This window comes from Coccinella septempunctata, chromosome 3, assembly GCF_907165205.1.
Source record: "Coccinella septempunctata chromosome 3, icCocSept1.1, whole genome shotgun sequence".
Lineage (NCBI taxonomy): Eukaryota > Metazoa > Arthropoda > Insecta > Coleoptera > Coccinellidae > Coccinella > Coccinella septempunctata.
Genome location: NC_058191.1, coordinates 32,367,872 through 32,385,251, shown reverse-complemented (window position 1 = coordinate 32,385,251; position 17,380 = coordinate 32,367,872). Strand labels below are relative to the sequence as shown.

Below are 17,380 nucleotides of genomic sequence, written 5' to 3'. Positions count from 1 at the left end.
ATTGATTTGAATGAAGAGTTAGTTAGTGAAGAGGGTTAATGGTTTGAAAACTTTTAAAGAAATAATTATTTGTTCTCTTGCGGCAATTTAGATATTGTAGTTTGAAACAAAAAAAAAATATACCTATATAAATGAGCCAGTACATAGCGCCTGATGAAAACTATCCAGTTTATTCAGTCGACTATACTGAGAGATATTGAAAAATACGATTTAAAAAGTTTATACATGAAAGTCCAAGATATTTAAGATAAGTAACATGTAAAGAAACAACTTACCGCTTCCGTATGGATGGGATGCACTGAGAACAACATGGCTGCTACAAAACTGGATAGTTCAGGAAGGAACATAGAGCACATCCTGAAAGAATATTCAATATAAATGTCCGAAATCATAGGCAATTTCAATACAAGGTGGGCTTTTTGAAACGAAACAGACGAGGCAACCACCTTAATTGTGAAGAAAGTAATTACCAATAATAATTATTTCGTTATCTAATGTTGTCAATTAACGGTTGCCTTCGTAACTACAGAATCAATTGGTCAAATAATTGATGATTTCACATAGCATGGTTAGCGGAATGACTGGTACTGTACGAAATTCAAAATTGAATATCTCGAAAACGAATGCATTAAATGAGAAAAGAATTAATACGCTGAATTCAGGATAAAAAGGTCTTTCAAATGAGGTATCACTCACCCTGTCTTTCCTATTAAAAATTTAGGGGTTGGTGTTCTATCACTAAGGATTGAAGCGATATAGTTGTGAATTTGAATTTAAAAGTTGTCCCCCTCGAAACAAAAATCGACGTGTCCGAGCATTTTTTCGAAATAAATTTATTCCGCCCTTTATCTCGTCTGTTTCGTTTTAAAAAGCCCATCCTGTATTATATGAAGGCCTATGAATCATATATATATATATATATATATATTATATATATATGTAATTTTTTATTGTCGAGTTATGTAACATATTGATCAGCACTATTCATGATACTGCAAGTAAAGGTTCAATAAGAAACTGATACAAGAAAAATGAATTAATTATGAATTCATTATGAAATCATTGATGATAATCATAGCAGTAAATAGATAATAAGCATAATTTAAACAAGTACGAGACTGAAACTTTTAATACCAGACTTTCAGGAACAAATTATCAAGTCAGAAAAACATCAGAGGTACGATTAAGCAGATGGCAAGACATACACAACTCAATTCTAATAATTATGTTGGTGTGTCCTTCAACAAAATGGCGAAAGCGCTGGTATTGACCAGAGCTGTTATTAACCAGCACTTTCGCCATTTTGTTTCACAGTATGTATCTTGATTGCAAGTGTTTCAAGTTCACGTATCTTGAAATTCATTATAAATATGCTTCTACATCAAAGCAGCACTTATTGCATTCAGATTAAGATTGTCAGACGTTCCATTAAATAATCTTGGTTTTATACTGAATAGCAGCGTTATGGTTATGAAATAACCTAACCAAATAACCTGAAATGCTTCAGCTTGCAGAAACTTATGATAATAGGTATGTCTGCAGCCTGCAGTTTACTTTGTTTGCCAACTGCAAAATTCATTTCGAACTTTCATCAATTAGACCTTCTCTTAAAAGAATTCATATTTAATTAACTACGGGTCCATTCAGTCTACGGAATAATAGAGAGGTGTCAAATAATCCCTCATCAACCGCAAACTCGAACTTTCTAGAAAAACAAACTAAACTCTCCCGCATACTTTTCGTATAATCTAATGGATAATCCATCCAATTAATGTATGCCACGTCCTCCCCGAAGCAAAATTTCAGTCAGGATAATCTCGCAATTAATTTTGATAATCAAATTGCGGAAAAGTTCATGTTCGCGACGCTCTGACCTCATATGTTAACTGGGTCGTTTCAGATGAAGGCCGAGATATTTTGCTGATTGGGCGTTTGAAAGTGTCACATGAGATGTGATGAAATTCAGTATTTTATCCCTCAAACTCTACCACAAAGTGCACTGAAATATTATAAAAATAAAATCTCATTATCTTTGATCAATTGTTCATCCACAGCAGTTGTGAGTCTAGGTTATTTGCAGATAAGTGGAATTAAAAATAAGAAGATTCATCAAAATTCTTCAAGATTTAGTTTATCGATAATGAAAGAAAATAGAAATATTCCAGTCAAGGAAAATAACTCTCCAACTTTCGACCCATTTAAGGACGCAGAAGTTCAGAGAAAAAGGTAAAATTGACCCCTGAAAATGCTTTGAAGTTACAATCTTCTGAGATTTTTCTTGACAAAAGTTACTCTTGATGTATAATCCCGTTTTCGAGTTATTTGGGAAAAACTATATGATTATCAAAAAGACCCTTGTCAGGGTTGTAGCACCATTAGTAATTGATTTCTAGCATAAACAAACACTGAATATCACACCCAGTAGGTACCTATCACACTATTAAGAAATACTTATCGATAATTTTGATTCACGTTTTTAAAGTTATACTTTTGACAAATAAACGTATCGATAATTAAACATATTGAGTTAGGTACCCGGAAAAGGTTAATTCTTAGATTATATTTCAAGGCCTTGTTTTACAACTCAAATTCGAACCGCACTCGACATTAAACCTGTTTCAACCCGTCACGATATTGTCAAAGTTGAGCTGGGTTCAAACTTAAGCCCAGCTTGAGCTTGAACTGTACAACTGGGCTTTAGAGTGCCCTTTTCCGAAACAAGCTGAGGAGAAAACTGTTTTGATACGTACTCGTAGATACAGAAACTGGCGACAACAAAGACTAGGTTCCTAAAAAAGTAACTGATCTCTTGAATACTACACTTATTAAAAGCAAAGAGTCAGAGAAGCATAAGCAAATAACATGTCTCCGTATCCTCATTAATATCATTGTGCATTTACCCCCCTGATGATCAAAGGGAATAATTTCGGGATTTTATTCACACAATAATTTTTTTTTAACTTGAGGAATAAAATTCAATCAAAATAACGGAACTTTATCAAAATAGTGCTGGCCATTATCTGTATGGATCTGCAGCTCGCAGGTTTTAAAGTTCAACAGTGCTTTCTAGTTTGAATATCCACAGAAAGATGGCCAACGTCCAAAGTATGTTTTTTTTTTAATAAATCTAGTGGCGGTCTCTATAAATGAAATAAGGAACAATAACTCATTTTGAGCTTCACTTGGTTAAACTGAGTTGGCGCCAGTAACAGTAATTAAGGTATGAAAAACCGTATAGCCAGTAAGGTATGAAAAACCGATAATTATTCTGATTAGCCCTTTTCCGATGATTCTAGCTAACAAAATAAGCGGTTCTCGACATAATTTTTTTTTTTTTTGGTGTAGCAGGGGGAAAATCTGCAAGTCAGACGAACCACCCTCTCCTGAGGGGAAAAAAGTGTGGGGATTCTCACTCTCCTGAGCTCGAGAACCACTAAAAACCCTTTACTGCCTCTTGAATATTGGTTCCGGGCATTTGCCTATAAACCGTTCATCTCTTAGTCGGTTTTCTTCTCGCACACTATCGTGCTGGGATTTATGTGTTTATCCTCTATTGGATAACACTTTATTGGATTGTTCAATAAGTTTCCGTTCTTATTTTAATCTCTTTTTAATTGATCTCTTGGTCTCCTTCTGTAAATTCGCATTCTCTTTTTGTCTTCCTGGGTCGTAGTCCACTAGTCTCCTGAGTTCTTGATTCGGATGGTTTTTGCGCTGTTTCGAATAATTTCTCTGCTTTTCTGTTTATGAACTCCGTTATGGTTTTCCATTTTAGGTCCCTATAAATCTGTCTATTACTGACAAACCAAGGTGTATCTATTGCTCATCGTAGCAGCTTGTTTTCAGTGGCCTGAATTCTTTTGATATGGCTCTTTGACGCGAAACCCCAGGCAACTGATCCATAAGTCAGTTGAGGCCTAGCAACGCCTTTGATTATCTTCAATTTTGTCTCTTTCGACATGTGGCTTCTTCTTCCTATCAGAGGGTAGAGTCTATTCATCGCTGCTTTCGTTTTGTCGATTGCTTGTTTGATATGACTTTTCCAAGTAAGTCCTTTGTCAAGCGTTATTCCTAAAACGTGACAGGGGATGACTGGAGAGGTCAGAAATGCAAAGAAACACCTTCAATTCGGCCGACGTTTCGACATATTTAATGTCGAAATTGGTTGAAATTTTGAATATTTGAAGGCTACTATAATATATTAAAAGAAAACCATGACCACAGTAGATCAAACATCTCTAGCATGCGCGCACCCGATTGAAGAACGCCAATTTGTTTTCCTTTCAATGATCAATCCATCACATGTTGTTGTTGTTGAACTCTTTGTTGCTTCAAAATAAGTTTAATGTTGTTTTTCTTTCCTTGCAAATATTTCCATTTTTGTGTATTGTTGTCGGATGTTGTTTTTACACTTGATTTAGAGGAAACCAATACAAATTGTAAGTGTTGTTTATTCTGTCTTATTGTAACGATCACGTATATATTTTCTACTGTATTTGTGTAATACTGCATGAGATTTTACCTAATTACAGTGCCCTGATGAAGACATTAAATATGTCGAAACGTCGGCCGAATTGAAGGTGTTTCTTTGCAATTCTGACCTCTCCGGTCATCCCCTGTCACGTTCTAAGTTAAAAGGTCATCAACCAGGTTACCGTTATTCCTAAATATTTGGCTTCATTTTTCCAGTCGATTTCTTCGCCGTCAACTTCTAGATTCGTTGTGGGTCGTAATCTTTTTTTTTAAAGTAATATTGCTTGGCTCTTTTGTCCATTGAGCTTGATTTTCCACTTTATGCACCAGTCATTTGTTTCGTCAATCATTTCGTTCTATTAGTTGCGGTGTCGAGTTGCTATGCCTGTGTCGTCAGCATATAACGTTAGCATGGTTCTTGGATTCTTCGGAATATCGTGAATGTATATGTTGTACAGAAGTGGCCCAAGTACTGACCCTTGGGGTACTCCAGCCTCTATATCTCTTGTTGTGGAGCATTCTCCTTCCACTTTCACGTAAAATCTTCTATGTTTGAGATAATTCCAGATCAACTTGCATATTTTGATCGAATATCCAGCACATCTCATCAACATAATATTTTTAAAAGAAATTCATTTTTGATGTTCATCATCCCACCAATCGTAACGAAGAGAACAGTTTTGATTTTGAAACCCCCCTAAAATCTCAAAACTACATCCATAAATTATTGCTCAACATTTTCGATGTGCCTTGTATAAAAATTACAAGATATCTGTGCTATGGCATGGAGGAATCAATCTTATTGTTATTCTCCTTCAAACCGAAAGATTTCACTGAAATTACCTCCTGTTTAAACATGTTTTGAATAACAATTAAAGTCTTCAACAGAAGAATTCCAATGCGATCTCTTCCGAAGGTTTTCCAATTAATTTCAGCTCTCATGGTCGCAGCAATATCTGCTTAAATAGGGTTTAAAACTATTGTTAAACGTGGAATTCATCCCTAATTGATAAACATCAAAATTTAAAACGATTCTTCCATTATTCAAGAGAACGTAAAATATAATTCCCCTATCGCTATACGGATTTGCGCTAATTCGCATCAACCCATTTAATTCGACAACGAAAACAACGCAGTGAGCTCTGATTGGATTCTACTGTAATTGGAAATGCACCCCCGAAGACCTCTTCCGGTGGAAATGGTTACCTTCCCTCCTCAGGTTTCGAATCGAATTCATCTCGTCATTATTGAGCGTATTAACGCCCTCTCGATGGAAAACTCCATCGCTTCATTGACTGACGAGAATGGATTATTGAGTTTCGCGTTCGCTGAATATGGGGAAATTTCATCAATCGACAAATGGAGTTGGGCAACGTAATTTGGATAAAATTGTATCATTTCGGAATGAGAAAAGTGTATTTTCGCCGAAATCGTTATTTTGTATTGTCATGCATGCTATTAAATTATTGTGCGGGATGGTTCCTAATGGATTCCAATACTCTAACATCCTTGTATATTTTTCGTAATTTGATACTGGGAGAACTAAAAATAGTGTCTTTTTCTGTCAAAAAAATATTGCGAAGAAATAAATTCTGTAGTTCTTCAACCATATACTCCTTTCACTTTAGATTTTTGCTAAATGGTAATCTCTAAATTTTTCATATGGAAATTCGAAATGCACTCAGAACTCAGATGTAGAGTCATTCGGGGCAACTGTGCGCACTTTTGCCTTTCAAGCCATACCATGTTTCAAATGTTGAAGTTAGGAAAATTAAATCATATTGATGAGATACAGAATTTTCTGATCTATAAAAAAACATCAAAAAGCAAACAAACAAAAATTTAATGGTGAAAGTCGGAGTGCGTTCACATGCCCCGTATTGCGGGTAAGTGTGCGCACCCTCACGGGGTACGTGAACGCAGTGCTTAGTGAACCACACAATCAAAACAAATTACGAAATAATATCATCAAAATGTTATAATATTAGATAAATGCTGTTTATTTTCAATACAGAAGCGCCTTTTTACAAGCACTGCAATATTATTCGTGCCACCATTCATGGTGAACACAACTTCCCCTGTTGGTGGCTCTTCATATTTTTCTGAACAAATAGGACAATATTGATTGAGTCCTAACCAAGAAAATCAACAATGTCATAATTTATTCCTCACTGAACAAATGCCCATATAAAGAATAAAAAGTTAACGAAACGTCGCACGGCGCAAATGGGCAAACTATGTAAGATAGTTAAAACTGGCCGAAACGGAAGAAAAAATACCGGTTGCTCAAGATAAGGATAATATGTAGGTATTGGGGTATGTGGAACTAAATCTTACAAGCTGAGACACTACCTGTATACTCATGTGTTCAAGAGTATCTTAAAAGAAACCTGAAAGAGGCGCACATCTACTTGAAAATGGATAGATTGTCCCAGAATTTAAACATAACATTTTCTCTGTTAACTTGGGAATTCCGTGTTGCCATAAAGCAACTGGCTAGAGGCAATAAGGTGACTGTCCTATGGCCAGGGCATTTTAGCATTGAAGAATGAACTTACGAAAGTCCACCAAGGCTATGAACTGTTAGACCAGAACGCTTTTGTGGTTTTGAGACAGAAAAATATAAGGCATTGGTCCAGAAACGGAAGGTGGACAACAGAATAGTCCACTGGATAAACACTTCTGGACTTGCACGAGTAATAAGATCATTTTTATTAGCCTACACAAAAAGGGTACTGAAGCTATCTCGCGCTGAGACTCGAGTAATGGTGGAATTGCTGGCAGGCTGACGGGGAGGTAAACTCTTGTACTACATGAGGAACTCAGGAGATGATAATTAAAGATTCTGAGATCATAAAGAGACATAGCTCATCTTGCAGTATGCAAATTTCTAGAATTGGCTGGCCTACTAATCAAACATATGAGAAATTAAGTCTTGGATCCTCACAGGAAGTCATCGCAATTCAATAGATCAATAGATATTCTTCGAAGATTCCAGCTATTCTTAGGTGATATTTTTGCAACTATAAAATGCTTAAAAACGCCAATTGCGACAATTGTGGAATCGTCTGAAAACCTCGAAATTGAGCTTTTTTCTTCTTGGTTTGTTGCTTTACCCCTTCCACAAAAACCCTTTTTCAGTTCCTCCTTTTTAGATCGTTAAACTATGCATGTATTCGGAGTAATAATTTTATCAGCAATTTCATCACCTATTACATAAGGTCACATCACAAGATCCCTATCTGAAATAACCCTACCACCCAGTCCTATATATTTCAGCTATACATTCAAATCAGTCGGGGGTAATACAACTTGTTAACTGGAACTAATGAGTTTGATATATTCCAGTTGTCTTGGGAGCATATCGGTGTAATATAAGCGTGTAAACTGAGCGAACAGACCATGTAATCCGTGCCGAGTTTGCACACGATAAATTTGAATTTGTTCGTTCGATTCCATTTACTACAGGAAGTTGAAGTCCATCTGCAATTCAGTCAGAGATAAATCATAGAGTTCTGAGGGAATATCGTTTCGAGCTTGCTACATGATGTGCAGTACAGGCGGGCTGAGTAAATCATGTGGGACCTAGATTTTTCTTTCGTATTTCGTTGCCGCTGTTCCATTTCCTATTTCTCTGGAGGTTTGGTCCTTTATGTATCAGATTCGGAAGAAAATTATAGAGCATCATCAGGTTAGAGTCGCCTAAGCTCAGTTGCAAATTTCACGAATCTGTACACATCTGTGTTTTTCATGTATGTTGAAACATACAAGAGATATAAGCGGCTATTAAAGTTGCAACTGCAGCTTTTTCTTTGCGCTAAACATATATTATATTTGGTCTTATCGTTCGCTCCGATGGTACAGATGTTGCTGTGTCAAATTTTGTGTCGGGATAGCAAAGTCATTGATCAGATAGACAAGCAACAAAGGTGAAATCAGATGATTTAACCGTCTTTAACTGTATAAGCGGAGGTTTTCTATACAAGTTCGTAGATTGATGGAGTCTTTTTCTTTGTAGATGTAATTCTTCTCAACTAGCTGACCCAGCAGATATCGTTTATATGCATTCCCTGCTATACTCAGAGAATATTTAGTAATTGGAAGTGAAACGCGAGAAAAATGTAATGAAGTAGAATAGTATGAAAAGTGAACATCGACTTTTTCATTGCAGAGCATCTTTGTAAACATCTTTTCTCGTTTTGTTTTTGAAGGGTTTGTCAACAAAGTAACAGGCAACATACATTGTACCATGTGAAGAGCATGGACTTTCGAGGTTGATGTTGCAAACACTCGAGGGTGATTTACTCATAGTCGTCTTAAATGAAAATTGCTGAAGTCCTTTTGTCACTTTAACGTGAATATAACTTATAAAACTCACCGTCTAACCGAAATCAAAAGTGAATAAGCAAGTTCAAATCACATTCGCTATGTATACATATAGTAGGGGAGAGTTGGACAAAACAAGATAGTTCGGTAAAACGGGATATCGGGCAATATTCGGCAATAAGCAGGGCCATTTGACGACTGGTAGTATTACTCGCTGAGAATAAGGTATCTTCAAATATAGCAGTTCATTATTCAAATGAATTGTGAATCTGTAACGTGTGACAAGCTGGAATTCGTGAAGGTAGTGTTATACTATTTAGTTTTGCCGGTAGTTAATAGGGAATTTTTCATTTTGAATAACGAAAATAAATAACAATGAGTATTTCATATGAAAATTCGAATAATTGACTATATGTCGCGATAATTACAGATATGAAAAAAATATTTTTTCTCGTAAAAATCCTGAATAATATTTTGGAAGACGCAGTCGAGCAAAATGGGATACCATGCAGTCGGATAAAACTGGATACTATCCCGTTTTGCCCAACTAAGAGATCTATTGGTTTCAACAAAGATTTTGAATTTAATTGTTCCACAAGTCTAAAGAAGGATAGGAAAATATGCGAGAAAAACGAATCGGCAGTAATAAACAAGAATAAAGAGTCGATAAAAGAGAAGGGAGGAAAAAACTACAATTGTAGTAGAAGAGGAACCCGATGTAACCTACATTTATTGTTCAGAATCGTACGTACGGCACAAAGAGTGATGACAGTTGGATAATGTGCCAGGACTGTCGTATTTGGTCTCACGAAGCTTGTGCCGGGGTTGAGAATGATGTTGATCCGTACTCGTGCGATTTTTGTCGTTGCTGAAGTCTTGATTTGTTTTTTGTTATAAGTATGAGTTCTGTTTTCAATTCCAATAAATATATTTGACTCTCATAATCATTTTCACTTTCATTCATACATCATCCCATTTTACCCGACTAGGAGGGCAAAACAGGATACTTTACCTTTTATCACAAATATTACTTTTTCTACATAATCATCAACCAATGAAGGAATGCTCGATATTCAATGTATAGAGAAGACACCAGAGAAGTTATTGTGCAGAAGTAGCAGATATCAATAGATTGTTTAGGGCTTTATGGGTTATATAACGTTAGCTATCCCGTTTTATCCAACCCTCCCCTAGTTGAAATTATAATATGATGATTACTAAGAACTCAAACTCACAATAATCAATTATGATCATCTAATTCTAACCTTTCAAAACTCGAAATAATTATTAAGATCTTGTTGTTCATTATGTTCATTTGTCAACTGTCAACCGCCACGAAGTGTCAATCACTGGAGGGTAGACTACCCAACATTCACACTTACGTACGAAATTTAAATGTCGTTTGGTTTTTTTGATTTTTTTCAATTTCCCAGGCAGCTTTCGAGAATTTTCCTTTTCTGTGTTAAACGAAGTTTACAAAAATAACAAATGAATAAAATCGGTTCAGCCATTTTTACGTTCTGCGATGACAACCTAAAACAGGGTTCCATAGTTATTCAACCAGTCTGTAGCCTCACATTTTTTAATAGTCCATAATGAAATCTGCAATCTCATTGTCATCTGAAATTGGTTATCTATCAACCCCGCCAATTCTGCTTCATACGCTTTACGCATCTGTATCGGATTAACAGGCTCGGCATGGATTGAAAAAGTTCGCTTTCGTTCGGCTGGGAATGCGTTTCACTAATAAATTTTTTGGGCGCATTCGATTTATCGTTTTTTTTTCAAGTTTGGCGCTCAAACGTTACAAACAATTCGTTCGTATCGGTTTATTCCGATGAACGGCTAATGCAGATTGGAAATTCAATAAATAGCCACTTTGAATTCAACAATAAACACGCTTTCTCTAATCTGCAGGGCGCACATAGTGGAACCTGGGATTTTCACAAATATTTCATGCCTCTGCCTGGGAGTTTTACTGCTCAACGACAAGTATAGGCTATAATCATTATTTGGATTCTAAAAGTGAACAAAGATATTTATTCATTACTTCAAATCACGTTAGCATAATCACAATTTTTTTTTAACGAAGTATGTACAATTTTCTTTGATTTTATCCATTTCAATTCTATATGTAATGCTCACATACAGAAATCCTCATGTCCAGTAAACAGATTCACCCCGGGTTTCCTAAAGCTTGATCGGGGAATCAACGCTTGATTTACGAATAGACGTAAATTTGTTTTCAATCGAGAGTTCAATCATGTTCATTCAGAATATCATGTTCATATGTCCATTCAACTGCTACACCTTCAATATAATCAGAAATGTTTCAGTGATTTCGTTCGAGAAATCGAGTGACTGTCAAATCGTTGATCGGACAATCAAAGTTTCATGAAACGCGCTGAAAGTTAACCAGATTTCAGGAAAACGGTTGATATGCGTCAACCTTGGTTTGTTTTGTTGCCATTTATGTCTACAAATTGTCAAAGAGGTTAAAACGCCATATGTCAACCGCAAAAACCGGCCTATTCAATGTAGTTCATGTTAACCGCATTTCTCAGGATTTTGGTCCGGGTGTTTTGGTCATTTTAGGGACTACCGACTCATTGACCGAAATTCTGGTAGGTTTGGATAAATTAGCTTTAAAAGTTGGTTTGGAATCTACAGAAAAACTAAAAATATATCATAAATATCCAAAATGATATGTCATAGCGATGAAGATTGTGCTACTTCCACTCAAGCAAGTCTCACAACTTTCGTTGGAATTCGGTTTATGCATAACATAGCTCGAATGTTTTGAGTCATAGTTCCCAGCTGTCAGTTAGTAGTTGAAATCACAACTATCTTGAATGAACGAAAGTTTCATTTAACATTCTTTTATAGCTCCCTCAACTAACACAAATTTAATTATGGGTAACACTGCACCTGAACTTCATAAACAAAATCGTTAATGAAACATGGAGCAGCTATAATGGAAAGTAAACTTACACATATAGGGGCATAATTTGGGGTCACCTGTGTTATTCTATACATACATGGTAGAGAATAAGAACATACACGATATGTTTACCTGTTCATTAGTAATGGATGGTTTATCGACTCTGACATAACGGGGATATAGCAGAGCTGAATGTTTCGATTATCGCTCAATGTCTGTAACGTGGTAATTTCCAGAAATTTAATGTTCAAGCTATCCTAATCAAATAATGATCAGAGTATAACCTGCCATCATAACTTTAGGAAAATGTCACGGCGTCGTAATTTAGAATTTTGCTCGGGGATTAAATGTAATTTCTGCAGTTGAAGATAAACGCCGATAATGTTTCCAAAAATACAGAAAAACATCCATGCGTTGGCCCTTCTCCCTCGTTAATCTAACCATACCAATAAGTGACGTTCTTGTTTATTGTAAGTAGGTATGCATATTCCATAAGGAGAAAGAAATATTTTACTAATGTTAATCGAAACTATTTAATCACTCGTGACTTAAGCCACCAATATGAAACATATTAGGTCCTTTCATCTGTTTCTTGGTGTAGTGTAATCTATATACGAAGCTTTAGGCCTTAGACTCAATATCGGCAAAACCAAAATCCTGGTAAGTCCCCCAGAAAGCCTTCAAACACATATCAGCCTGAAGAATGAAACCCTAGAACAGGTCGAGCAGTTGAAATACTTGGGAAGCTTCATAAATACTAGGGCTAACCTAGACACGGAAATACACAACCGTATCAATTCGGCATCACGGGCATTCTGGAAGCTAAAGGTCACAGTGTTTCAAAATCACGACCTCAATCTGAAGACCAAGAGAGCTGTTTACAAAGCACTCGTCCTCCCAACGCTTCTTTACGGAAGCGAAAGCTGGACGCCTTACAGGCACATATTAAACAGCTTGAACAAACGCAAGAACGTCATCTAAGACAGATAATGCACATCAGATGGTTCCACAAAGTTTCGAATACAGAAGTCTTGCAAAGCGCGAGTTGTACAACAATTGAGACTCAAGTAACGAGGGCCCGACTCAGATGGAGCGGCCACATTCTAAGGATGCAAGACACAAGACTCCCCAAAATAGCTCTGTATGGCGAATTGGCAGAGGGAGCCCGGAAACCAGGAGGCCAGTATAAGCGATTTAAGGATAAACTACATCAATCCCTAAAATCAATTAATGCCAATCATAACTGGGAACAACTAGCGTTAGACAGGTCACAGTGGAGATCTATGGTGCACAGTTATAATGGAGACTCGAGAAGGATACAGCGACGGCCAGATCTGGTTGGTGACTATCCATGCCCGGAGTGTGGAAGGATCTGTAGGTCAGGGTTGGGTCTCTTCAGTCACAGGAGGGCACACAGTCGCAATTAGCCCCAAGAAATTATAAGTCTGTTATTTTTTATGTCTTTTTGTAGATTAATTCCCGGTAACGGGATACAGCAATGAAAGAATGAATGAATCTATAGTGCACTTTAAATCAGCTGACTTTCAGTGTAGTTTGCGCAAAAGTCCATGATATCAACATTAAATTTTGCATTTCACACCACAGAACACTAATATTACACCTCCTTCTGACAAGGTGTGGATAAACTACACCTCCTCTACACTGGTGTAAATCCAATCAGCGAAAGAGAACTAAAATCTAGTGTAAATGATATCGAGTGTAGAAAAGTGCTACACTTCCTATGCAAACAAAAGGACCTTTAGTGTCTCCTCAACGTTTAATCCGTAAGATTTAAAAAACGTTACATAAACGTTGAAATTGGTGTTAATCCACCATTGACGATGTTATTGAGTTCCCAATGCATATGAAGTACCCGAAATATTTTTCTGGATTACACTTCATTTAATTGCTCTGCAGAGAAGTAATAAAAATGAAACATCTCTTCATTCCAATTTGAAAAACACTGGGCAGCTAGCTCGACAGAGCAGAGCTCATGGTGAGTTTATGAAGAGTTTCTCAGAACTACAACCTTAAGCCGGATTTAGACGAATCACACTGCGCCAGTTACCAGAAGATAAGGGATAGTGCTTCACACCATTGGCGAAGAAATGTTGGAGTTACTGCTAGAATTTCAAGAACAACAGGTGATTTCATAAAATGGCTATATTGTATCCGAGCTGTCAAACTAACAATTCTCCCAGCATGCAAGAAAACTATTGAAGGTCCTCTACTATTCCCGAATTCTTCGCCAAAATCCGAAAATTTTTGGCTGCCCTACATTCGCACTCTCTACAGTCTTGGCAAAATTCGTTGTCTACTGAGGGGATCTCGAGAACTATAGCAGTTTCTCGAGCTCTTTTTTCCTGACTAATCCTAATTCCTAATCTGAAACCAGAACTAAAATTTCTAGATTTTGAGTTATAAATAAAAATTGAAATTTTGACGATTTCCAAAAGTTCTCAAAATTCATTTGTCTTCAAAGATACAAATCTAATTCTCGAACCTTCTTGGGCACTTTTATACGTAGAATCTACTGAAAAAAGATTCATCTCGAATTCAATAACAATAATTTCCAATTTCAAAAATTGAAATTTGCATTTAAAAAACCGAAAGTTTGCCTAATGATTTGAAGTAAGAAAATATTTCGAGCTCGTCAGTTAAGTTCTAGGTAAAAAAGTGCCTGTGGAAGGTTGAAGAAGTGATAGGCCGGTTCTGTTTTCAGAACTTTTCGAAATCGTCAAAATCTAATTTTCTGCTAATAACTCAAAAACGAAGAATCGTAGGAAGATACGGTTTTTACCATTCTTTGTTTCTTTGAAAAAGAGCTCGGAATTGTGTCATCGGTTTTCTTCTAGCTGCTACAGTTCTTGAGATCCCCTCAATAGACAGCGAATTTTTCCCACCCTCTACAACAAAAGGAAGCCACTGTGCCAGTGGTATACAAACAAAAGACTTTACTTCGCATCTCGAGGTGAAAATTCAACATCATAAAAGTAATGTCGAAGTTGTACAAGTCAAACTCTTTTGAGTGTCCCACTTCATTTGCTGCTGAATTCAGTTTTCATTTTCGAAATAAAGTTTAAGTAGTATCATCAATCATTCAGTCATTTATCAGTCTCTTCTCTATTCACGAGAAAAAACGAGCTGTCGAACAACGCTCAACGGATTACTAAACACGCTATCATCATTTTCATAGAATGAAGAGCTCGCACGAAATTACGTCGAAACGAATCTAATTCATGTGTCGAGACAGGTGGAATAGTTCTCGCTTCAAGCCATCCATTCACGTTGACCACTCACCTGAAATACATGACGCAGACAACGGAGTGGAGTAGCATGTTCACCAAATGATAACCCATAGGCTCCAACTGCCACAACATATAATTCCACCTGAATGTCAGAACGCACAATGGCCGGTATGACTTGTGGCTTTGTTCCTGAAACAGAATATTTTAAGTTTGAACAAAAGCTTCATACATCTCTCCGCGAATATTTCAACAACAATAAACATCAAATGCGGTAAAAACTCTTGGAGAAAGGGCCCTCATGCGTGAAGAGGATGAGTTGGGTCCTTCCCTTCGAAATCGGGGCCCTGTTATGCAGATAGCTCGTGAGATATGTTTGTTATTTAATCTGCGTTAAATTGCCAGTTTTAGTGGGCTTCGCTGTTTCGCTGCACGCGAGAGCAGAATGAGTTGTTTGTTCGGGGACGTGTTTTCGCCGGCAAATGGGTTATTTGTGGTCTGAAGAACGTATAACCCAGTTTCGTATACTTCCATTTGCGCGGAACTGTCTGATGCAATTCGAGATGTTCTGTGATTTACCAGATGGGGCGTGAATTCACAGAAAATAACATGTGCAAGCATCGTTTGCGGTTACAACCCCACATTACATCAAACTGAGTTTATATAGAAAGATAAAATTCCTATTCTTGGCTGAACATTGTACGCTGACGATGAGGCTTATGAGAACTGACCATTAAATCTTCCCCGTGCAATAATTGTCGGAATGGTATCATCTAAAACATTTGGCAATAAACGGACCCCAAATCCAAACGAAAAAGTAGTAATGGGGCCCACCATATTTTTATTCAGTTGTACTTGGCCATTCGCGATATTTTTATGATATTATAATGAACAAAACATATATATTCGATAGTAAACAACGAAGGTATAACTATACTCGAAAAACAGAGAAATAATCCCAAATTATTTTTGAAAAACCGAGGAAAAAACATATAAAGCTCCCCGATTTTCAATAGTTTTTATGTTCATCAAACTTGTCTCTTTCGATGTCACCAGGGTGGCCTGACGGCTTCTTTGATGTTGGAAACTTCAAGCGGCTGCCTTGATGTTTCAAAAATGATGGTCCTTTCTCCAATTTAACATTGACATAGTTTTGCAAGACCATGTTTCGTTTACGAGGATATATCAGACCAGATGTGTTACACAGCCTTTTTCTCCAGCACTGTGGGCTCGAATATCTGGGAAATAGATTATTTAATGTTTTGCCATGGGAGATAAGAAGTTCGAAGACTAGGAGACTCATTGTTGTTCGGACGAAAATATTTCTTAGGGAGCGACCTCGGAATGTTATCTATCAGCTGCCTGATGGAGTGAGTGGATGTGCTTCTGTCTACAATGGGGTTTGATTCTGGTTGGATGGACGGTCATTGCTGTTGCTTGATTATTCAGTGGAAGGAAATTGATCCCACACACTGGCAAAGCCTTTGTGGAAGTTTTTCGTTTTGTTTATTTACATTAATGTGAAAGAGAGAATGATATATTTTATTTTGTTTAAGAAAAAGCATCACTGCCAAATTTTGTAAATTGGTCAAATAAACAATATTCTATTCTATGTTGAAATTCTAAGCCTACTATAGAACCAAACAAAATTTCAATGTCCAAATATTTTATTACTCAACATAATCTCCTCTTGGTTGGATAAATTTATTACAGCGAACCTGCAACGTCTCAAGACCTTTCAAAAAAAAATGTTTCTTCTTGCTTGGCAAACCAGACCTCCACAGCTTTCATTACCTCCTCGTTGAAAGAAAATTTACGACCTTTTAAACTTTTTTGCAATTGAGAAAAGAGATGATAGTCGGATGGAGCCAAATCTGGTGAATAAGGGGGGTGTTCTAGTAATTCAAATCCTGAATCACGAATTTTTGTATGGCAACATGTGTGCAGGGGCGTTGTCGTACAAAAAAAAATACCTGTGGATAGCTTTCCGCGTCTTTTCTCTTCAATTTTTTCCCGTAAAGTGGTCAGTAATGTCGAATAGTAATCTCCGGTTATTGTTCTACCCTTATCCAAAAACTAAATCATGATTACTCCATGGCAATCCTAAAAAACCGAAGCCAGAACTTTTCCAGCAGATTTTTGGACAAGAAACTTCTTAGGTCTTGGAGAACCAGAGTGTTGCCATTCCATTGATTGTTTCTTTCTTTCTGGATCGTTGAAATGCACCCAACTCTCATCCATAGTAACAATTCGGTTTAAGAAGTCTACATTGTTTTCAAATCGAACGCGATGTTCTACCCTTGCACGCTTTTGGTCGATATTCAAGCATTTGGGAATCCATTTTGCAGCAATATTTCTCATGTCCAAATTGACGTGAAATATATGATGAACGCGT

The 17,380-nt window shown here is 36.8% G+C and overlaps 1 protein-coding gene across 1 annotated transcript in view; it reads right to left on the bottom strand.

Annotated features, from left to right (window-relative positions):
• LOC123309151 (protein O-mannosyl-transferase Tmtc3) overlaps nt 1–17,380 on the bottom strand; it is a 65,512-nt gene that overhangs the window by 32,617 nt on the left and 15,515 nt on the right. The window contains exons 2-3 of the mRNA XM_044892111.1: nt 15,041–15,177; nt 276–357 (exon numbers count right to left, since the gene is read on the bottom strand). Of these exons, the coding sequence (XP_044748046.1) occupies nt 276–357; nt 15,041–15,177 (219 nt within the window). The remainder of the gene's footprint in view (nt 1–275; nt 358–15,040; nt 15,178–17,380) is intronic.